Source organism: Macaca fascicularis, chromosome 6 (assembly GCF_037993035.2).
Source record: "Macaca fascicularis isolate 582-1 chromosome 6, T2T-MFA8v1.1".
NCBI lineage: Eukaryota > Metazoa > Chordata > Mammalia > Primates > Cercopithecidae > Macaca > Macaca fascicularis.
Genome location: NC_088380.1, coordinates 34,067,117 through 34,091,582, shown reverse-complemented (window position 1 = coordinate 34,091,582; position 24,466 = coordinate 34,067,117). Strand labels below are relative to the sequence as shown.

Genomic DNA, 24,466 nt, shown 5'->3' with positions numbered 1-24,466 from the left:
CACCTTGCAAACAAGCTCTTTGAGATTATAGCACTGATGAGATGTTGCTTTTCAGGCTGGGCGTGGTGGCTCATGCCTGTAATCCCAGCACTTTGGGAGGCGGAGGCAGGTGGATCTCTTTTATCTAGGAGTTTGATACCAGCCTGGGCAACATGATGAAACCATCTCTATAGAAAATACAAACATTAGCCAGGCATGGTGGCACATGTCTGTAGTCTCAGCTACTGGGAGGCTGAGGTTGCAGTGAGCCGAGATCGTGGCACTGCACTCCAGCCTGTGCGACAAAAGATCTTGTCTCAAAAAAAATTAAAAAAAGATGTTGCTTTTAAAACATCATTATATCAAGGAGGAATGAATATTTATCCACATAAGAAATTATTTACTTTGTGCTATCCTCTCAATCACCATTTATTGGTAGAAGATTTTGAAAATGATCCCACATGAGGAAACAGGGAATTTGTAAAACAAGTGATTCTATGGTCCAGAACAGTCTGCCATAAACAGGTATTTCTCTGAAGACCCATGTTTTATCTTAAACATTTGTCAAATCTACTTTATAATAGATCCATGGTAGTTTTTGTTTGAAAAGATGTCCAACATTAAGTAAAAATGACACTCCCAAAGGTGTTTATCCTGAGAAGCCAGCACCCAGCTCACATCCAGTTTATGAACAGCATTATGATGCTGCAGACCTACCCTGTCTCCACCCACCCTGCAGCATATTTGCTGTAAAACTGTGAAGATAAATACTGAACCACATGATTTGTCTTAGGCATGTATGTGTACATGACAGGGACAGAGCAGTCTTGAAACTGATATGAATAATTTTTTTTTATTTTTACACCATAATCCAATTCTAGTTATCTTAATTGAATTTAAAACTTTTTCAATTGCATTAAATTTACAAAAAAGTTCTCCCTCATTATACTAAAGCATTTCCAGTACTCAGATACTGAATGAGTAAAATCATTTTATTGGCTCTTTTAATTAACTCCTTCAAATGCACATTGTTTAAAAACTGACTAGGTCAAAAATAGTTACGCCTGCAGGTTGACCTACTCGGACTCTGCCAAAGTCCTTCAAGTTCAACATAAATTGACATTTTCAGAGTATAAAGTCAATGTTATGGAAACACTGCTCCTCCTTTTCCATGGGGCCAATCCGGGCAATTTTTTCATTAAAATTCTTCTTCTGCCTGTTTGCTGCGGGACTCCTTGAGCTGCTGTAGCCGCTCCATAGTTTCAGAAATGGTGCGTTCCCCGTGGACCTTATTGTCTCTTGTGCGGATATTAACAGTGCCACTGATTTTCTCTTTTTCACCAACAACTAAAACAAATACACAAAGCTTTGTCAGACTTAATCTAAGATATGGAAGGATTCACACTGAACATCTGAAAAGAAATGATCCTAGGACCCAAAAGCTACCCCATAGCTTCTGACACATTAAAAGGTACAAGTGACCAAGTATTAATATTTAAAAGAAACTCTTTGCAATATCTAAAACTACTACTGTGCTTATTGAGTCAATCTAGACAACTTAAAATAATAATAAAACCCTAAACATCATGAATATCTTTTTCAAGTAATTCCACATGAGGAATTATCTTGAGAAAGTAATCAAACAGATGTATTTAAAACAATGTGTCTTCATCCTTGATATAATAGCAAAATATTTTTTCACAAACATCCATGATTATTTAAGTGAAAAAAAAAAAACCAAAAAAACCAGTATGTATGCATGAGCCTATTTTTATAGTTATTATGTATTAAAATATATAATAGAAAAAAATCAGGACTGGAAGGAACTAAATTCTTGATTACAATTCACTTAAGTCTGTCTCAAGGTTTCAGTAGATTTTCCTGATGTCTGGCAAATTTTCTTTGTTAAGTTTCCATTCTTACCTAAAATGAAGTTATACTGTGCTAACTGTGCATTTCGAATCTTCTTATTCAATGTACAACCTGGATCCAGATCAATGTCTGCCATGAATTTGGCATCATGGAATTGTTGCCGTACCTATTGTAACAGAGATACAGAATTTGTCAGATCTAAAATTAGAATTATATTTTGATCTTACATGATTTTACTGAACATAGGGATCAGGACTTCCTGGGTGAACTTCCAGCAATTTCAAGCTGGCAAAACTGTCTTAGATAATATTATTCACTGCCATTTTCCCCCCCCTTTTGAGAAAAAGGCTAGCTCCTCTTTATTACCTCAGGTCATGTGTATTAAGTAAACAATATCTTCAGTGTTCTTCTTTTCCAAAAAAGCAATACACTAGATTACATTTTATTAATTTTACATTAACTAAACTTCCCATTAACATGATAACCTATTAACATGACAAAAAGACCTAAATGAATAATTTTATTTCACTATCATTTCATATGAACCTCAGATTACAGATATGAAAAATATCACATGATCAACACCTGAAAAAAATGATCTTCAACTGAATAAATCTTAACTTCTGAGTATCAGAAAGTTTATCAGGTTATCATAGGCATTAGTCCCTTAACTTCAAAATAGAATAATATTTAATAGTCTAAAAGTAATTTAGATTAGAACAAAGTAACAATGAGTATAAAAAATGTTTCGCCGGGCGTGGTGGCTCATGCCTGTAATCCCAGCACTTTGGGAGGCCGAGGCGGGCGGATCACCGAGTTATCGTGGGGTTTTCTGAGGTAAAAAATGTAGCCCATTTTTTACCATCTCATGGGCTACACCTTGACCTAACGTTTTTGCGGTGGAGGGCATTTGCGCTCACTTTGTGACCTTCATCAGGGTTTGCTGAAGATGACAGTATATAGGCTGAGCAAGAGAGGGTGGGGTGGATCGGGGTTTATCGATTACGGAACAGGCTCCTCTAGGGGGATGTAAAGCACCGTCAAGTCCTTTGAGTTTTAAGCTGTTGCTTGTAGTATTCTGGCGAGTAGTTTTGTTATTTAACTATTGAGTTTTAGGGCTAAGCATAGTAGGGTGTCTAATCCCAGTTTGGGCCTTAGCTATTGTGTGTTCAGAAGTCTTAAAGCCACTTTCGTAGTTTATTTTACATCAGCTAGGGTTTTACAGTTTAGATGGAGTTTAGCTTTATTGTATCAGATCTTAAACACCCTCTACGCCGGTCTCTATTGGCTAGGGTTAATCGTATGACCGCGGTAGCTGGCACGAAATTGACCAACCCTTAATATAGCATAGCTTAGTTAAACTTTCGTTTATTGCTAAAGATTCGTCACTGCTGTCTCCCGTGGGGGTGTGGCTAGGCAAAGTGTTTTGAGCTGCGTGTGCGTGCTTGATACTTGCTCCTCTTTATCATGGTGATTTATAGGGCGTCTTCACCGGTGCGGGGATGCTTGCATGTGTAATCTTGCTAAGGGCCAATAGAAAGGCCAGGACCAAACCTATCTGTTTATGGGGTGTGCAAGCCCATCTAGGCATTTTCAGTGTCTTGCTTTAGGCGGGTTTAAGCTACATAAACGGAGATGTGAGTGTGATTAGGGGAGTGGCTTCTTTGGGGTGAGAGGGAGTTATAGGTTGGTGTAAAGAGCGTTTTATGAAGTAAATATTTATTAGTTGAGGGAATGGCAGTTGAAGTTGTGCACACCTAAAAGATGAAAATACAAGCTTTGGCCGGGTAAATTGAAGTTTTTGTTTTTGGGGTTTGGCAAAAGCGGGTTTTGGATGAAGGTCAGAGATGGGGGTGGGGGGGTTTGATGGGATTTTTATTGTGGTTTTATAGTATGGTGGAGGCGTTATTGTGGAGTCGATAATTGGTATGTCTTACAAGCATGAATTAAATAGTACCTTGCTGATGTTTGTGTGGGACTAGGATATTGAACGTAGGTGCGATCAACAACTGTATGTACTAGGAATCAAAGACAGGCGCATTCAGGACGGGATGTGGTGGGAGTCAGCATTCTCCGATGGGGTTGCGTGCGGACCAGAGATAAAAGATACCAAATGCATGGAGAGCTCCCGTGACTGGTTAATAGGGTGATAGACCCGTGATCCATCGAGATGTCTTATTTAAGGGGAACGTGTGGGCGATGTTGGTTGTTATGGCCCTGAGGTAAGAACCAGATGCCGGATACAGTTCAGTTATAGCTACCCCCACGAGTTATGGGCCCGGAGCGAGGAGAGTAGCACTGCTCGTGCGGGATATTGATTTCACGGAGGATGGTGAACAAGGGATTCCTAAGTGAGGGGGGCATCCGTAGTGAGGAGGATTGTTTAATTAGTATGTGCTATGTTCGATGAACGACTTAATGTCTCACGGACGACTACCATGGATTGGTTTGGTTGATATTCGTAGGGAAATACTTGGACTTTGGGGTGTTGCAGTTATGTACTATTGGTGAAGTACTCATTAGGGTCCTTGCTTATAAGCATGTCTTTCGAGGATGGTTGGTAAATATGTAATGGCATGTGCTATGTACAGTTAAACATATATAGTACTATATATTATGCGTGTTGGCTAGCAGTAATGCACGAATTACACAGTAGCATTGGAAGTGGATTAATGCTAAAATTGCATTGTGAAGTTTGTACAACATAAAATACAGAAAGTAGTTTAAGTTAGAACGCCAGTTTTGGGTGTTGGTGGTGGAGTTAAGTACTTTCTTTCTGACTGCCCTAGGGAGAATGTTCCATTTCTGGTTTACAAGGCCAGTATATTAATTTATACTACAAGGGCAAGCTCATTTGAGTAAGTTGTTTTCGATTAGGGAGGTCAATGGTATTAGGATTAGAATTGTGATGAAGTATATTGCGGATGCTATTTGGCCAATGGTGATAAGGGGCTGGATTATTGGTTGGCTTCCAATTCAAGTTAGGGTTAGTAGGATTGTGATTAGGAATCAGAATAGGAATTGGCTGAGTGGGCGGAATATTATGCTCTGTTGTTTGGATTTGTGGAGTATGGGGATGACTGCTAGAATGAGAATTGATAGGAAGAGTGCTAATACGCCCCCTAATTTATTGGGGACAGATCGTAGGATTGCGTATGCGAATAGAAAATATCATTCTGGTTTGATATGTGGAGGGGTGTTTAGTGGATTGGCTGGAGTGTAATTGTCTGGGTCACTTAGGAGGTCGGGTGAGAGTAGTACTAATGTTATTAGAATAAAGAGAAGGAGGACTAGGCCTAGGATATCTTTAATTGTGTAGTAGGGGTGAAAGGTGATTTTGTCTGAATCAGAAGAGATTCCACAGGGGTTGTTTGATCCTGTTTCGTGTAGAAATAGTAAGTGTACGGTTGTGAGGGCGACGATGATGAAAGGTAGGATAAAATGTAGGGTGAAGAATCGTGTAAGGGTGGGGCTATCAATGGCATACCCACCTCAGACTCACTGAACAAGGTTAGTTCCGATGTATGGTACTGCTGATAGTAGGTTTGTGATTACTGTTGCCCCCCAGAATGACATTTGGCCCCATGGGAGTACGTAGCCCATGAAAGCTGTTGCTATAGTTATGAGAAGGAGTGTAATGCCAATGTTTCAGGTTTCTAAGAGAAGATATGAGCCGTAGTAGAGGCCTCGACCTACATGTAGGAAGAGGCAGATAAAAAGTATAGAGGCGCCGTTAGCATGGAGGTAGCGGGTGGTTCAGCCATAATTTACGTCTCAAGTGATATGTGCAATTGAGGAAAATGCAGAGGAGGTATCTGGTGAGTAGTGTATTGCTAAGAATAGACCTGTGATAATTTGTAGAATTAAGCAGGTTGCGAGGAGTGAGCCAAAGTTTCATCACATGGAAATATGGGATGGGGTAGGTAGGTCAATGAGGGAGTGGTTGATTACTTTTATGATTGGGTTGGATTTACGTATTGGAATCATTGGAGCTTTTATAGTTGAAGTACAACGATGGTTTTTCATATCATTGGTTATGGTTGGAGTCCATATGGAAGCAATGACATATATTTTATTTACATTAAGTGTACTATTGGTTATGGGGTTTGTAGGTTTTTCTTCTAAGCCTTCTCCTATTTATGGGGGTTTAGCGTTGATTGTTAGTGGTGTGATTGGTTGTGTGATTGTTTTAAGTTATTGGGGGGCTTATATGGGTTTAATGATGTTTTTAGTTTATTTAGGAGGTATAATGGTTGTTTTTGGTTATACTACAGCAATGGCCATTGAAGAATATCCTGAGACATGGGGTTCAGGGCTTGAGGTTCTAGGGGGTTTTTTAATAGGGTTAATGATGGAGATGGGGTTAGTTTTATGGGTTTTAAATTTAGATGAAGTAGTGGTGGTGGTTAATTTTAATGATATGGGTAATTGGGTGATTTTTGAGGGGGAGGGGTCAGGGTTAATTCGAGGTGATTCTATTGGTGCTGGTGCTTTATATGATTATGGGCGTTGGTTAGTGGTGGTTGCTGGTTGAACGTTGTTTGTTGGTGTATATATTGTGATTGAAATTACTCGAGGTAATAGGTTATATTATTAGAAGTATAGTCAGGATAAGGGGAATGAGGAAAGAGAGGAAATAGAGCTTGATTATGCCTTTTTGGGTGGTTATAGTTATAGAAGCAGTAATATGTGTTTGTGAGATTATTTTAGGTATAGATTTCTCTAGTCATGTTGAGTCTAATAGAAGGAGGGCTAGGTTTTGACTTATAAGTAGGTTTTGATAGGGAATCATACGGTGAACTGTGGTGGGATAATATCCTAGTATGTTGGAGAATTTGAATGTTTGTGATGGGTTTTTTACTTTTAGTTTATTCGTTATAAGAGTAAGGTCTAGGGCTATTAGGAAGCCTAGGGCAGTTGCGTATAGGGCTGAGAGTTTTAGATGGAGAGGTATTGTTGGTTGGGGGAGTAAGGTAGGGGGGATGTTATTGGTAATAAGGAATCCTGTAATTATACTGCCTATTGTGAGGCGTTTAATTGGGTTTAGCAAGGCGGGGTTGTTTTCGTTAATGTTTATTAAGGCTGGGAAGCGTGGTTGTCCTGTTAGGGTGAGGAGAATAGTTCGAGTACTGTAGGCGCTTGTTAAGGAGGTGGCAATGAGAGTAATAAATAGGGCTCAGGCGTTGGTATATGACGTATTTGTGGCTTCGATAATAAGGTCTTTGGAGTAGAAGCCTGTGAGGAAAGGTATTCCTGTGAGTGTTAGGTTGCCAATAGTTAGGGAGGTTGAGGTGAGGGGTATTATTTTAAATAGACCTCCTATTTTTCGGATGTCTTGTTCGTTGTTTAGGTTATGAATGATGGATCCGGAGCATATAAAATGTATAGCTTTGAAGAAGGCGTGGGTGCAGATGTGTAGGAATGCTAGGTGTGGTTGGTTAATGCCAATGGTAACTATTATTAGGCCTAGTTGACTTGAGGTGGAGAAGGCTACGATTTTTTTAATGTCGTTTTGTGTGAGGGCGCAGATGGCTGTGAATAGGGTAGTAATGGCTCCTAGGCATAATGTAAGGTTTTGGATTAATGTGTTATTTTCTATAAAAGGATGGAAGCGAATGAGTAGGAATACTCCGGCAACGACTATAGTGCTGGAGTGAAGCAGAGCTGAGACTGGAGTTGGGCCTTCTATGGCAGAGGGTAGTCAGGGGTGAAGGCCGAATTGAGCTGATTTTCCTATTGCTCCTAGGAGGAGGCCAGTCAGCGGAAGGAGGTTTGAGTTGGAATTTAGGATTAATATTTGTTGAAAGTCTCATGAGTTGTGGTGCAGAAGGAATCATGTTATAGCTAGGATAAGACCAATGTCGCCAATGCAGTTGTATAGAATTGCTTGGATGGCTGCTGTGTTGGCGTCCGTTCGAGTGTGTCATCAGCTGATTAGGAGGAAAGATACGATTCCTACGCCCTCTCAACCAATGAAGAGTTGGAAGAGATTGTTAGCAGTAACTAGGGTTAGTATAGCAGTGAAGAAAATAAGGAGATATTTGAAGAATTGGTTGATATTTGGATCCGAGCTTATGTACCATAGTGAGAATTCTATAATGGATCAGGTGATGAATAGTGCAATTGGAATGAATATTATGGAAAAATAATCTAGTTTAAAGCTTAGTGTTAGATCCAATGTTTGGGTTGCTACTCAATGTCAGCTTCAAATGGTCGTTTCTTGGTTTGAGGAAATGTATAGAGTTGTTGGAAGGAGGCTGGTGATGAAAGCATATATTACAGTTGTTTTTACATAGTTTGGGTATGAGTGTTTTTTGTTGGGGTTGATGAGGGTGGCGAGAATTGGAAGAATTAGGGAGGCGAGGGTTGTTATTATAATAGGAGTGAGCATGTTTATTACTTTTATTTGGAGTTGCACCAGTGTTTTTGGCTCCTAAGGCCAATGGATAGCTTTATCCTTTAAAAGTTGAGAAAGCCGTAATTTTAAGTACGGGGGCATGGATTAGCGGTCCTTGCAGGTTTTCTCGGTAAATAAGAAGTGGTGAGCTTCTAAAGTTAGGTTCACCATCTAATGTTTTGATTAAACTATATTTACAAGGAGTGAATCCTATGATGATATTGGGGTTGAGGGATAGAAGAATAATTGGGGCAAGGTGTATGAATATTAGTGTATTTTCTCGTGTGAAGGGAGGTTTTATGTTGGTTATATGGTATGTGAGTGTTCCTCGTTGCATTGTGATAAACATGTAGAGAGAGTAGAGGGCTGTAATTAGTATATTGAGTCCTGTTAGTGCAATAGTGATATGGGATCAGGAAAATGAGGCTGCGATTACGAAGAGCTCGCCTAGTAGGTTGATGGTGGGGGGTAGGGCAAGGTTAGTAAGGTTTGCTGTGAATCATCAAAAGGTTATTAATGGGAATAGGATTTGAAGTCCTCGGGACAGTAATACGATACGGCTATGGGTGCGCTCATAGTTTGAGTTAGCGAGGCAGAAATATATGGAGGAGGTGAGTCCATGGGCAATTCTAAGAATAATTGCGCCAGAGAAGCTTCAGGGGGTTTGGATGAGAGAGGCTATGATTACTAGAGCTATATGGCTTACAGAAGAGTATGCGATGAGTGATTTTAGGTCTGTCTCTCGGAGACAGATTAAGCTTGTTATGATTATACCTCATAGGGATAACATGAGGAATGGGTAGGCTATGTATTCTGTTAAGGGGTTAAGAATGGAAGTAAGTCGTATTATGCCGTAGCCACCGAGTTTTAGGAGTACTGCGGCAAGGACTATTGAACCTGCAATGGGGGCTTCAACATGGGCTTTAGGAAGTCATAAGTGTAGGCCATATAGAGGTATTTTTGTCATGAAAGCTATTATGCATGCTAATCAGGTAAAGTTGTGAGATCAGGTGGTTGTTAGTTTTTGGTCTGTGAGTGTTAGTAGTATAATGTTCAATGAGCCTGTGTTGTTGTAGGTATAGATTAATGAGTAGGGGTAGAGAGCCGGTTAATGTATAGAATAGGAAATATGTGCTTGCGTTGATACGTTTTGCTTGATTACCTCATTTAGTGATGATGATTAGGGTGGGAATGAGGGTAGTTTCAAATAGGATGTAGAATATGATTAGTTCTGTAGCTATGAATGTCAGAATTAAGGTGATTTGTAGGGAGATTATTATGGAAAGGTAAAGTTTTTTTGTGAGGAGGGTTCGTTGTATAGGTGGTATTGACTTGCTATGATTATGAGAGGCAGAAGTCAGGCAGTTAGCATTAGGAGGGGTGTTGTTAGTGGATCAGAGGATAAGTAAGTTGAGTAGTTAAAGAGGTTGTTGTTGGTTTGGTTGAAGAATAGTAAGGGAATGAGGCTGACAGGCTGTGTATGGTTAAGTTGATTCAGATTGTATTATTTTTGGAGAGTCATGTTATAGGTAGTAATATAGTTGTGGGGATGATTATTTTTAGCATTGAAGCAGGTTTAGGTTGTGAATGTAATCTAGTCCATATGTGTTAGAGATTGAGATTAGTAAGGCAAGACCTACTGCTGCTTCGCAAGCGGCAAATACTAGTAGGATGATGGGTATAATGTTGACTAAGGGGAAGTGTATGTTTGAGGAGATAAGGGCTGTTATGATCAAGAGTGATATTATCATTCCTTCTAGACAAAGGAGAGAGGCTATTAGGTGTGAACGGTAGGTTAATATGCCTAGAAGTGAAATAGTGAATGCTAGTATAATGTTTATGTAGGTGGGGGTCATTTGGTTAGTATGGTTATCATAATCTAATGAGTCGAAATCATTTGTTTTATTTAAACTACTTACCAATTCGGTTCAGTCTAGTCCTTTTTGAGTTCATTTGTAGGCTAAGCTAAGAATTAGGATAATAATAAAGGCGATAGATGATTTGATTATTACTGGGAGATTTGTTGTTTGAAGGGCTCATGGTAGGGATAGCAGGAAAGAGATTTCCAGGTCGAATAGTAGGAAAGTGATTGCGACTAGGAAAAACTTTACTGAGAATGGGATACGAGCAGGACTTAGGGGATCAAATCCGCATTCGTAGGGGTTAGTTTTTTCTGCATAGGAGTTAAGCTGGGGCAATCAGAATATGATAATTATTAGTAGCAGGGTCAAAAGGGTGTTGATTGTTAAGGCTAGTACTAGGTTGATTACTCTTTTTTGAATGTTGTCAAAACTGATTGATTGGAAGTCACTTGTACTAGTTATACTAAAAGAGTAGGATCTTCATCAATAGATAGAGATATAGAGAAATAGTCAGACAACGTCTACGAAGTGTCAATATCGGGCGGCGGCTTCAAAGCCAAAGTGGTGGTTTGATGTGAAGTGGTATAATAGTTGGCGAATAAGGCAGACAAAGAGGAATGTGGATCCAATGATAACGTGGAGTCCGTGGAAGCCTGTAGCAACGAAGAATGTTGAACCATAGATACCATCGGAGATAGTAAAAGGTGCTTCAAAGTATTCTGAAATTTGTAATAGGGTGAAGTAGATGCCCAGTGAAATTGTGATAAGTAGGGCTTGAATTGTTTGTTTTCGGCTACTATTTATGAGGCTGTGGTGGGCTCAGGTAATTGTAACTCCTGATGCGAGTAGTACAGAGGTGTTTAGGAGGGGTACTTCTAGGGGATTTAAAGGGGTAATACCTGTTGGTGGTCAGTGGCCCCCTAAGTGAGGTGTTGGGGCGAGGCTTGAGTGGTAAAATGCTCAGAAGAAGCCAATGAAGAAGAAGACTTCTGAGATGATAAATAATGCTATTCCATACCGAAGGCTTTTTTGGACAGATGTTGTGTGGTGGCCTTGATAGGTGCTTTCTCGTACAATGTCACGTCATCATTGATATAAGGTTAGTGTGTTGGTTAGTAGACCTAATATCAACAGGGTGGTGGAGTAAAAGTGAAATCATATGATTAAGCCGGATGTTATCAGGAGAGCTGATAGGGCCCCTGCTAGTGGTCAGGGGCTGGGTTTAACTATGTGATAGGGATGGAGTTGGTGGGTCATTAGGTGTTGTTGTGTAGATAAAGACTAACTAGGAGTGTAAAGACGTAGGCTTGAATTAGGGCAACTGCAATTTCTAGAATAGTTAATAGTATTAGGAGCATGGAGGTTAGTAAGGTAGCAGAGAAGCTAATGGTTGATAGTACTAATACAGCGCTTCCAATCAGGTGTATTAGTAGGTGGCCAGCCGTGATATTGGCGGTTAGTCGTACAGCTAGGGCTACTGGTTGAATAAGTAGGCTGATAGTTTCGATTATCACTAGTATGGGAATGAGTAATGTGGGCGTACCTTGTGGTAGAAGATGAGCTAGAGAATTTTTGGTTTTGAAGCGAAGTCCTATGATTACTGTGCCTGCTCATAGAGGAATTGCTATAGCTAGGTTTATAGAAAGTTGGGTAGTTGGTGTAAATGAGTGGGGTAGAAGTCCTAGGAGATTAGTTATGGTAATAAAGGTGATTAGAGATATTAGTATTAGAGATCAGGTTTGTCCTTTAGCATTATGAACTATTATTATTTGTTTTAGGGTGAGTTGAGTTAGGTTTTGTTGGATGGTGGTTAGTCGATTATTAATGAGATATTTGGAGGTTGGAATTAGTAGTATGGGGAATAGGATGATAGGAATTGTAGCGGGTTGGCCTAGCATTATTGGAGTTGAGAACGGGGTAAACAGATTTTCATTCATTTTGGTTGTCAGTGGTTATTGTGGATTTGTAGGTTGGAGTTTTTTGTAAGGGGGGGTTGGTAGTAATTTGTGTTCAGCAGTTTTAATTGTATAATAAGATATAGTGTAAGAAGTATAGTTATGATAGTAGTGAATCATGTTGATGTATCTAATTGGGGCATTTCACTGCAGAAGGTATGCCCCTCAATCTTTAACTTAAAAGGTTAATGCTAGGATAGCTGTACAGTGGGTTTGTAAAGTATTTTTAGAAATTTGTAAAGTGGGAGTACGGGGGGAGGGGGGAAGAAAGAGGGCTGTTTATAGGGTGAATACAGGTCCTATTTCAAAGATTTTTAGCGGGATTAATTCTGCGACGATTGGTATGAAGCTGTGGTTTGCGCCACAGATTTCTGAGCATTGTCCGTAGTAGACGCCTGGTCGTGTGGCGGTGAATACAGTTTGGTTTAGGCACCCAGGCACTGCATCTGTTTTTAGGCCTAGTGTAGGGATGGTTCATGAATGTAAGACATCTTGAGATGTGATTATTATACGGACGGGGGCTTCAATTGGGAGTACTACTCGATTGTCAACTTCTAGAAGCCGAAGGTCTCCTGGGTTTAAGAATAATGGGGGTAACATATAAGAGTTAAAGATTAGGCCCCCATAGTCCGTGTACTCATAAGTTCAGTACCATTGGTGTCCGATTGATTTAATAGTAAAGGAGGGGTTGTTGACTTCGTCTGTTAGATACAGGATGCGCAGGGATGGAAGGGCGATCAGGACTAGGATAATTGCGGGTAAGATGGTTCAGATAATTTCTATTTCTTGGGCGTCTGTAATATTGGTGTTAGTTAGTTTTGTCGTGAGTGTCGAGAACAGGGCGTATAAGACTAGAAGGCTAATTAAAGATATAGCTATAAAAGCATGGTCATGAAAAGTGATTAGTTCTTCTATAACAGGGGATGAGGCATCTTGTAGGCCTAGTTGAACTGGGTAAGCCATGTAAGATATATAGGGTTTGACCTGTAATTTAGCTTTGACAAAGCTATGAAATAGTTTTTCTAATATCTTGTTGAAAAAGTTATAGGGGCTATAGGATTGGCTTGAAACCAGTTTTAGGGGGTTCGACTCTCTCCTTTTTCATTTAGTTTAATATAGGTTGGTTCTTCAAATGTGTGGTGAGGTGGAGGGCAGCCATTTAATCATTCTAGGCTAGTGGAGGGTTGTTCGATTAGTAGTACTTTACGTTTTGAGGTGAAGGCTTCTCAGATCATATAGATTATTAAGATTACTGCTACTAGTGAGGTAAAGGAGCCTATAGATGATAGGATATTTCATGTAGTGTAGGCATCGGGGTAGTCAGAATAGCGTCGGGGTATTCCGGACAGGCCAAGGAAGTGCTGTGGAAAGAAGGTTAAATTTACACCTACGAATATAATAATAAAATGGATTTTGGCGCAGGTTTGGAGTTCGAGACCAGCCTGACCAACATGGAGAAACCCTGTACTAAAACCCTCTACTAAAAAAAATACAAAATTAGTGGGGCATGGTGGTGCATGCCTGTAATCCCAGCTACTTGGGAGGCTGAGGCAGGAGAATCGCTTGAGCTGAGGAAGCGGAGGTTGCTGTGAGCTGAGATCGCGCCATTGCACTCCAGCCTGAGCAACAAGAGTGAAACTCCGTCTCAAAAAAAAAAAAAAAAGTTTCTGTTCAACCTGCTATAAGAGTTGGGCATTTTACATTCAAATCACCCCACACCTGGCAGAAAACTGTTTCCTTACAGTGGCCATTAACCCAAAGGAAGAACAGAAGAGTTGGAGGAAGCTGGTGTTCCTTCCTCATCTCTGCCATAGGGACAGTATCCTTGGGCTTTCACAAAAAGCCAATGTGAGCAGTGACTGTCTATCATCTTTTTGTAGGCACAGAAGTTATACTGTCGACTAGCAGAATCACCACAATTCCACCCAGCCCACTTAAAAGAAGGGTCAGAGTTTCTGGAAATCCTGGTCAGAAAGCAGAATGAATTTTTCCAGGAAAACATCTTAAGTACAGCTGAAGGTGAAACAGTAACTACCATACTCAAGAATCACCAGTAAAACCAGCATTCTCCGGTTGACCTAGGTGACAAAATATTTCTTTCAATTTTTGATTGAAAAGGATTCTAAATGATCTACAACACATTCATTTCTCAAATGCGAGTTACGTGTAAACCAAGGGTTATTTATGTATGTCAAATGTTTATTTCTATAAGGTATACTTTTTGAAACAATCTAGGTGACTTTGCCTATACTGTGCACAAGCTTTAGCATATTAACTAGTAGATTTTTAAGCCATAGTGATCACAAACCAATTAACCTGTTGAAATTTTGTAACGCCCATTTCAGAAGGGTCGTTACAGAATTTTAGAATGCCAAGATAGGTCTACATCTTCAACTGATAACTACTTTAAAAAATAAAGCATCAGTTTTTTTCATTTTTCTCAACATGGGTCCTGTGTGTGCCTGTGAGATGGGCAATTCTGCAGTTGGGGAAGTGGCCTGATAATTACAGGGTGTTTAACATGTCTACTCTACAGTTATTAGGTATCGGGAGTACTGCCCTGTCTTCTCTCCCCACAAATGAAAAACTTACCACCACGTAATCTGGAATGTCACCCTACCCCCAAAGGGAAGTGGGGAAGTCAGTGACGTCTCCAGTTGAGAATTCAGTTAACCAATACAGAACTTTTTCCTACTGTGTGAGCTTTCACATACAAATAAGACAAAGTGTACTCAACCATGGAACATTAACTTTGATTCTCATCATTTGTAACTAAAACTACTGTGTGCAGTAATAGTAATAGGAATAGTTTGAATGGTTTATCTACTAGACGGTTTAGTGTTCACTTCATTTTTTTTTTTTTTAAGAGATGGGGTCTCACTATGTTGCTCAGGCTGGAATGCAGTGGCTACTCACAAGCACAATCATCACACCCTGAACCCTCAAAGATCCTCCTGCCTCAAGCCCCCAAGTAGCTGGGACTACAGGTATGCATCTCCACGCTCAAGTTCATTTATTTCTTAAGGGTAATTAAGACCTGAGTGTGGTTTATTCTGATGGTATGGAGACAGGATGGCTTTGATGTTATAGTATTGTTCACTGATCAACTTTTGATAATTTGAAATTCCTTAGTATGGAATTTTCACTATGGCAGAACAGATTGTTATATGCTTTAAAGTGAAGTTATGAATGGTTATACATTTGTTGGTTAAGTTTTTTGGGGGTAAGGGCAAGACACTGGTCTGCTACGCTACTAACCTGGAAAAAAGTTTCAAATAGCTGAAGAAATTTACATTAAAATGAAGCAAAATTACTCTTTGAGTCAAAGAGCAGCTTCAACTGTATTTTGAACTGGAATTTACCTATCATACTGAAGTACCTGATATTTGCTAATTTGGTTTTTTAAAATACTAAATACTAAAATATACAAGCGTAACTGGGTGTGGCGGCTCCTGCCTGTAGTCACTGCTACTTGGGAGGCCGAGGTGCGAGGACTGCATGAGCCCAGGAGTTTGAGGTTACAGTGAGCCAGGCATTGTACCACTGCACTCCAGCTGGGGCAAGAGAAAGATCCCATCTCTTAAAACGAACACAATAAAATATACAAGTGTACCTAAAACACTATCCAAATATGTCTTCTGATTATGGAATCATGTAGAAAAGCATTACAGAAGAAATATAATCTATTCAGGCGTAACAAAGATTAAAAATAGTAACATTTCTCTACATCACAACAGCTTGATTCACCAAGAATATAGGGCTTATGTGATCTGAAAAGCTCAAAAGATTTTAAGTTGAAAGAAAATTCACATCTAAGGCTTACCTTTTGGGCATATTCATCACAGGTTGGTCCCACTGGAACTACCATTACCTGGCGAGGGGACAGCCAAAAGGGCCTTTGAAAGAGAATAAAAATACTCAGTGTGGATGTGGGCACATTCACTAAACAGGGACAGCATATTTCTTAGTCTACTCTTATCTTTTCCTGGAACATGTAAGGACTACTTTTAAAACTTGGCTTAGAAAACCCCAAAATGAAAAAACCTGTCCAATAAAGATTAAGGCAAGGAGATGCAGGAGAAGAAAACTAACCCTACATAAGGAAAGTCTGTAACTACGATTTGTCTTGCTAAGCAGATAGCAAAACCAGTTGAGGATAGGACTACGCCTCATACTTTAATACATCACAAAACACTGTGAGAGGGGGTAACAAATTATTTAATAACTGCATGTAGTGATTAATTGTTCGAGTATTTTATTACTTATTCTTCATGGGGACACAGTGTCCTCAGTTTATTCAAAATCCATTTTGCACCACTCAGCAAATTGTAACTGATAATAACTGGTTATGGCACTTGGTAAAAATGAGAGTTTTCACTACTTATTAAAAAATAAGCCCATCCAATTCTCCTTTTGAAGCAATTCAAGTGTCAAATGCTTCTGATGCTGCAAACATCAGGCTAATGTTTCTCTCCATCATTCCTCTATTTTCAGTTGTTCTGTTCTATCAGGCAAACATCAGGCAAAAGGCTAAAGTAGGCACTAAATTCTACCCTAATCATGGACTTTTCCCCACCTACAACAAGTTTAGCAGAGCAATTAGCTGAGGACTCCCTTAATTCTTGAAGTACCTTATAGAGCATGTGTCTCACATTTTATCTGACTTTGAAAAATCTAAAGAGATAATTTTATATCATTGACCAGTATGAAAAACTGTTCTAATTTCTGAAGTAACCAAGTTCAAATAAAACTGAAATGACAGTAATGTAAGATTAAACCAATGTACATCATTCTACAAAAGTTTTAAATCAATATAATTAATATGGAAGGCTCTACACATGGGTGCTTTTATAACCCTGTGCTGCTTTCAAATGCATTGTGGGTCCAGAAAAAAACTGCTTAAGAAGTAAGATGAAAGTTATGTGGCCATGTATCTTGCCAACAAAAACGTAACCTCATAGAAATGAATCACAAAATGTTGATCAGTTTGGCATCTGTTTTAAAAAACGCTTGGCTTTTAAAAGATGTCAAAATACTTGCTTGTTATGATTAGCAAGGCTAAATGAAAAAAGCCATAAGCCTCCTCATTTATCTACGTAAAACCCAGCAAAGCCATCTAAATCCCAAAACAAAGTTACCAGAAAAGCATCCAAAACAGTAAGTATACTTCTTAACAGAATACTAATTCCTAATTAGAAAGTATTACACAACATTCAAACAAACCAAGTTCTGGAATTAATTACTACTAGCATAAAAAGTTTGTGTTTAGATTATGATTCCTTATTTTTTAGTGAACACTTGTCATTAGTTAGAAGCAACTGACTGCAATCATTCTCCCTTTCCATCTGATAATTAAATCAAAAAGTAGACATTTCTTGTAGCCAATTTATACTAATCAGAAAAAAAAAAAAAAAAAAAAAGACAAAAATTACCATTTGCCCCCATAGTTTTCCGTGAGGATAGCAATCATTCTTTCCACTGACCCCAAGATGGCTCGATGAACAATCACTGGCCTTTTCTTATCATCACCATCGTGGCTACAAAGAAAAAGGATTTGTTTTGCCTTATCATATATATATATTTTCCCCTATATATCCCTGGAGAATATTCAGAGCAGACACCAGAAACTCACCTTACATAAGTAAGATTAAACCTGATGGGCAACTGAAAATCCAGCTGGATGGTCGCACACTGGTGGTACCGCCCAATCGCATCTTTAATCTGTATGTCAATCTAAGAGGCAAAGACTGGGTTATTATAAAATGCCAGTGATACTAACGTGGAGTTCAATAGTTGGATTAGGGCTGATTTTTCTTTTTCCCAACTTCTTTTGAAGCCATATCTTCTTCATCCACAAGTGAAAATCATATTATCCAAATACACTTCAGTGCTCACCTTTGGACCATAGAAAGCTCCGTCTCCAGAGTTTAACTCCCACTTTTCACCAAATTCATTCAGACTGTTTTCAAGTTGCTGAGGATAAAGCAAATTTTTTTTTTAATCGCAATTTCCCTTCTTCCAGCCTAATTTGAGACTAAAAATACAGTAATTACTTTCATAGATCAATATTCTCTGCTTTAGAATTTTGTCCACCTGAACATATGCTCACATCAACCCCTTTTTAAAGCTTATAGCTTGATAACTGAAAAAAGCCATTAAATTCAACCATTCCTAAAATACACAAAGAAAAAAACTAGCTTACTCAATCCTAGGAACCATTTCCAATTTCCTTTTATCCATTTAAAGAGGCTTGGCTTTCTTACATCTCGGAACAAGCCAATTTCAAACAGTATTCAAAAGCATGCTTAAAAATACCACTTACTTTCTCAGCTTGGTCCCATACTTCAATATCTCCAAGGAATTTTTCCGGGCGAGTAGAAAGGTTCAGTTTAAAAGAAAATCCAAATACGCTATATACCGTACGTAGAAAATCCAAACAACCTTTTATTTCATCTTCAATCTTTAAAATAAAAAAAAAAGAAAAAAGAAACAGTAGTTATTTTCCTTGAGTTTCTTGACACTTCTTTCAAAATATTTTATTCCCCAGGGTCTCATACCTGCTCCATGGCACAGAATATGTGAGCATCATCCTGCTGGAATCTTCGTACCCGGGTGAGTCCTGTGAGTGCTCCAGACAGCTCATTTCTATGAAGTACCCCAAAATCAGCTAGCCGCAGAGGCAGTTCTCGCCAGGACCTTGGCCGATGATCAAACATAAGGCTGAAGAGAAAAAGAAAAGTCCATGGACACTTAAGAATAAAACTGCTTGTGTAATGTTATATTTAATTATATGAAATGTTGTCAAACAGCCACTGATTCTAGCTGTCCATCCAAGCAACATTTCTCAAATTCTGGGCTTCATACAGCAGTAAAAGCATCTGCATGAATAAAATAGCAAATAAGTTATAATTCAATGAACCACAGTGAAGAATAAAAAATGTATTCCAACAACTGAAGAATCTGGGAAAATTAAGAAGGAACTTAGTTGATTTCCTGGCCTATAATACAGCTTCTTCACAAAGATTCTTCTCTCACCTCCTCTGCCCTCCACGCCTGGCTAATAGTTGCTGCGGACACTGAGTTACCTGTATCCACAGCTCTCCTGTGTCTTCCCTTAAGCTGTTCTTCACCCAGCTTTCAAAGATAGAAAGCAGAGCGGCCTCATGACAAGGAACATTTTCCAAGAATGCTGAGTCATTAGCAGGTTTTGACAGAACAAGTTTCTTTAAAAACAACAACACACTAGATAATTTGTTACACCCCCATATTCCATCTTCCTCTTTTATATTCTGCCTTGGTCACTGCTGTGATCCCAGTACCATTACTGAATGCCCATAGATCTGGAGATCTGGCGGGACACAGTGGCTCATGCCTGTAATCCCAGAGCTTTGGGAAGCCAAGGTGGAAGGATAGCTTGAGGCCAGGAGTTTGAGACCAGGCTGAGCAACATAGCAAGACCTCATCTCTACAGAAATAAAATTTTAAAAATCAGTTGGGCATGGTGGCATATGCCTGCAGTCCCAGCACGCCAGTTGGAAGACCTCTTAAAGAAAAAAAAAAAAGATCTGGGGATCTAATGAGGCACAGAAGATGTAATACAACAATGATGTTGCTTTTAAATGCTCTTCTGATCACATAATTTGTTTTTAATGAAAATGTTGTTAAAGGAGAGAAGAACCCAGGATGAATTGTAGCATGTGAAAATCTTCAGTAGAAATTCAAAGCTGCCAATTACCAGTGCCCTGGGCAGTTCATGGGTTTCAAAGCAAACAGCTCCTTCTCCACCTCAAAGGAGAACATGTTCTCGCTGTAGTGCTGCCAGTGACCCGAGGTCATCCAGAGTCGGCTGTTGAAAATGTTTGGGGTGACTACCTCCTGGAATCCTCTTTTCCTATATTCACTCTGATAGAAAATAAACAGAAACATGTGTAGGCAAATAAATGCTCATACTTCAAGTGGGAGTAAAAACTTAAGAGAGATTTTATACTCTCTCATGAGAACGATGCACACATGCCATGATTGAGAAATCTCACTTCTAAGTATATACCGAAGAGAAAACTCTTGCCACATGTACATAAGGAGGCTTATAAAAGCAATGCTACTGCAGCATGGCTGATAATAAGGGACAATTATACATCAGCGTCCATCAGAAAAGGGTTGAGCACATTGTGGTAGTTACATAACAAAATAACATGTAGCACGTGAAAATAAACTGGATTTGTATGTCTCTAAAAATAAATCACAAGGCAGTCTGATACACAATGAGGCTTCCTATATGTAACACATAAATACATAAATAATTTAAGGGTACACATACACGGGCTAGATGTAAATAACATGGACAAAAAGAATCCATGCCAACTTCAAAACAGTAGTTTCTTCTAGAAAGCTGGTATATGGTATACCAGTATATGGGTATATATAGCAGTATATGGAGGTATATGGATCAAAACTGGGTCCTAAAGAGAGGCTTTTTAAACAACTTTTTTTTTTTTAATATCGTGAACAAAATAAAAGCAAATATAGTTCAAAATGAATCTTTGTTAAATTTGGGTAGTAAGTACACAAGATATTGGATATACTATTCTCTATAAAGTTATACTTGAAACATTTCATAATTTACAAAGGAAAAAAGCAATGTAAAAACCGTTTTTTCAAAGAAAATAGAAATCAATGATCAAAGTCAAAGAGGGCACAGAGCTCCTGTGTCAAGGACCATGGGTGCCCCTTCAAGCTCACCAGCTTCCATATGTATATGAGCAAAATCAACTACTAGGGATGATTTATGAGGCCACAGACTTCTACTTTTACTTACTGTTTTATATATTTCTTCTCAAATAGAGATTATCTTCCTTTTTAGTAGACCTTATTTAATAAAAATGATCATATACCCTAAATCTAAAGAAGAAAGCAATAAATATGACTTACCCTAATGAATTCAATAAGTGCATTATAAATGTAGGCTCCCTTTGGCAGAAAAAAGCAACTTCCAGGGCTGAGTTCATGAAAGAAATACAGTTCTTGGTCCTGGGTAAAAGAAAAGCAAAAGAATATTTATGTACGTCATGTATATGTGTGTGTATATATACACGAATTTCAGTGTTCTTGAGCTCAGAATATGGTCATGATGTCCCATATTTCAATCAGTGCCAACCCTGAATCAAAGAAACCATGTCAGTGTTTCTGGTGGTACAGAATTGCAGCTGATCTACAATTTGGCAGACGTGTAACACATGCCCTGCTTGTTATATTCCTCAATCCAGTCAAGTTTCCCCAACAGTGGCAGGGAGGAAGGGTCCCTCAGTTCTCTATCCACTGCAGTACCTCTTATAGTTCTTAATTCCTTAAAGCTCCAAGATCTGAAAGTTTTTTCATTTTATTTATTTATTTTCTTAATAGGAGTGTCAGGAAGGAGACTGGGATAATGAAATAGATGATGGTAAAGTTGGCTGACTTTGGGTCACGGTGAAAGAAACACACCCTCCTACCTCCTTGCCCAACATCCCCCTCACCAAGTGCCCAAAAGCCCTCAGGGAAGGGCCCACCAATCGTTGCTGGCTGCCTCATGGCTGGAATGTCAGGTAGTCAGGGGTGCAAGGCACTGGCTGCTAGCTTCAGCTCAAGCTTCATAACCTAACAGCCAAGGACCCCTGGCACAGAGTGCCTATTTTGGGGAGGAATGTTTTATCTAGCCTAACTTCCAGTTTAGAGGACATTCAGCAGTAACAGAGATAATGGGTAGAGGAAATGACAGCACAGGATCTATGTGTGACACGCTGTGTTACCTTGGGCAACAAGTAGGTTAATCTTTGTGGGACTCTGTTTCCACATTTTAAATCAGTCAGTGAGACTAGATAGTTTCCAAAGTCTAGTTCTCCCAGCTCTACGAGAAGCTGTTATACTTCTTTTACAGAAAACTGTAGATCATCAGCGTTTGTTCTGAAGAAAAGTAGTTCAAATGCATTTTTGTGTGGTACTGAGCCCACTCCAGGCAGATAATGTGGACAATCAGCAAGTATTTATAGTTCGTACAGGACATAGCACCAGTTACTAAAAACCTACAGCATCTCTTCAAAACAAAATTCCTAGTACTTCATACAGCTAAATTTCAAACTTCAAATGAAGTTCAAAAAAACTCAGTCTAGACACATCATTGTTCTTGAACATACCCTGCCAATTTTCCTATGATCTCGGTTTTTAGCTTCCTCTTGGAACTTCTCCCACTCTTTCAACATTTTAGGATCTGGGAATGAAATGCCATAAATTCTCTGCAGAGTCTCCATATCTGCTTTGCCTTCCCAGTATGTGGAAGAATTCTGAAAACAAGGATTAACCATGAAACAACATTCAAATTTGTAAACATCTCACTTATTTTAACTCTCAATTGCTTTGAGGCCTTGTTAGAGTAGTTACTCATTCTGCAGCACAAAGTTGGCTGTTTACTTCCCCCGAAAATGCCCCTCCCTCAATCTGCAGGTGGGTGCAGTGGCTCACACCTATAATCCCAGCACTCTGTGAAGCAGAGGCAGGAGGATCGCTTGAGCCCAGGTGTTCGAGACCAGCCTCGGCAACACAGGGAGACCCTGTTCTTTACAAAAAAAAAAAAAAGGAAAATTACCCAGGCATGGTGGTATGCGCTTATGGTTGCAGCTACTCAGGAGGCTGAGGCAGGAGGACCGCTTGAGCCTGGAGTGCAGTGGCACAATCTCCGCTCACTGCAACCTCATTTCCCAGGCTCAAGTGGTCCTCTATGCTGTCTTTTTGGAGTAACACAGTGAGACCCATTCTACACCCCAACACCCACAAAACTGCCCACCCCTCAATACTTAACCACAATTCCACAAACATTACTTTGCCTGCAAAGGCATTTCTCACAAAATGATTGAGCAAAAATAGAAATGAGCCAATAAAAAAAATCTTGAAATGACTCAATTATTCTCTTGATTTAAAGTGCATTTTAATAACCTCCACAAAATGTTTATGAAACAGTATAAAACTGGGTTCTGTTAAAAAGAACAACTTGGGAAATTATTAATTTAGACATACAAAGGGCAAAAGCACATACTCCTAGTGAGTCTCAAAGCTTTTATAGAGCCAGGATGGCCCATGCTGTATGATTTTGTAAAACCTCTATCCCCTGGGCTTGCTCTGGTAATGACAGCAAGTCAGTCACCCCTTGAGGGATTTCAATTATAAAAACCTGATGGCATACAGCTCCCAGTTAATAGACAGCATGAGAAAACATCGTTTCATGTGCAGCAGAAAATGGTAAAGAGAAATCAGTGAAAGTTTAAACACATATCTATTCTAGACAGATACACTCACATAGTCTTTAAAGTTACATTGCTTACTTTGTGTATTTTTAAAGCCTTAATTTTGCCCGTGTGTCTGACATGAGGACCCCGGCAGAGATCTATCAAAGGGCCACACCTAAACATAAAATGAAAGGAGTTTTAACAAACACAAAATGACATACATACCAGATACATTTAATGACATCTAACATTCTCACCTATAGACTGTGGTAGTTGGAGTATTCACCTTTTCATTCAATATCCGACATTTGAACTTGTTGTACTGAAAACAGGAAAAATTATTCTTTTAAAAGACTGTCCTTTAATTTTTACTTCTAAGTACTATAGGTAAAATGTAGCACTGTATGAATATAAATGTTGATATTTCATGTTTTAAAAACGTGTTGAAGGAATGGTTTGCTAGGGAAAAAAGTGAAATAAAAATAATAAGAATACTTAATGTTTTCTAAAGAACCAAATACGCTTCAGCTTAGTACACTGAACTCCAGTGCTGTCACTTCAACTAACATGAATAAATGATATTAACGGTGGGGGCCACACATTATGGTTCAATTTACCTTAAACATTGCCAGTAAAGTTTCTTTCTTAACTTCCAGTCTTTCAAAAGCTTGTTTTTCTTTAATGATTTTCTTACATAAAGACTCCAGAGAAGAGAAATCATTGCTAGACACACCCCTGAAGGAGAAGAAAGTATAATCTTTTCATTCCATTTGAATCACACCATGGCTTCAAAAAATGTTTATTTGGAAAAAATATTTGGAATACTTCAAGGGTTTTAATATCAAAAAATTAGACTATTGCATCATATCTTAGAATTCTAAACAAAACATTTTTCATAAGTAATTTTTACATTTTATATTTTCAGTGGCTTCTACCTTGGTCATCCATGGAGACCTTTCTCACTAGTGACCCCTTCCCACAACTCTATCACCAGGTTTTAAAGGAGAGGGGAGGACCAGTCTCCCTGAATTTCTCAAAACACCTTAGGACTCTACCTCCATCAATCTATAACAGAGGTCTCATTATTACTTCAAGGAAATTGCAACATTTCAAGTACTCATAATGGGCATATGTGATGAAGAAGCA

The 24,466-nt window shown here is 39.0% G+C and overlaps 1 protein-coding gene across 2 annotated transcripts in view; it reads right to left on the bottom strand.

Annotated features, from left to right (window-relative positions):
- Positions 1-813: 813 nt before the first annotated feature.
- The window catches only part of TARS1 (threonyl-tRNA synthetase 1), a 37,829-nt gene continuing 14,176 nt past the window's right edge, over positions 814-24,466 (bottom strand). For both annotated transcript variants that reach the window (XM_005556660.5, XM_065546141.2), the window contains 14 exons: positions 23,938-24,055; positions 23,578-23,642; positions 23,417-23,495; positions 22,235-22,381; positions 20,994-21,092; positions 19,801-19,967; positions 18,623-18,785; positions 18,388-18,525; positions 17,961-18,038; positions 17,698-17,798; positions 17,498-17,602; positions 15,889-15,961; positions 1,903-2,017; positions 814-1,326 (listed from right to left, as the gene is read on the bottom strand). In XM_005556660.5, coding sequence (XP_005556717.3) covers positions 1,178-1,326; positions 1,903-2,017; positions 15,889-15,961; positions 17,498-17,602; positions 17,698-17,798; positions 17,961-18,038; positions 18,388-18,525; positions 18,623-18,785; positions 19,801-19,967; positions 20,994-21,092; positions 22,235-22,381; positions 23,417-23,495; positions 23,578-23,642; positions 23,938-24,055 — 1,597 coding nt within the window. In that variant the 3' untranslated portion in view covers positions 814-1,177. The remainder of the gene's footprint in view (positions 1,327-1,902; positions 2,018-15,888; positions 15,962-17,497; positions 17,603-17,697; positions 17,799-17,960; positions 18,039-18,387; positions 18,526-18,622; positions 18,786-19,800; positions 19,968-20,993; positions 21,093-22,234; positions 22,382-23,416; positions 23,496-23,577; positions 23,643-23,937; positions 24,056-24,466) is intronic.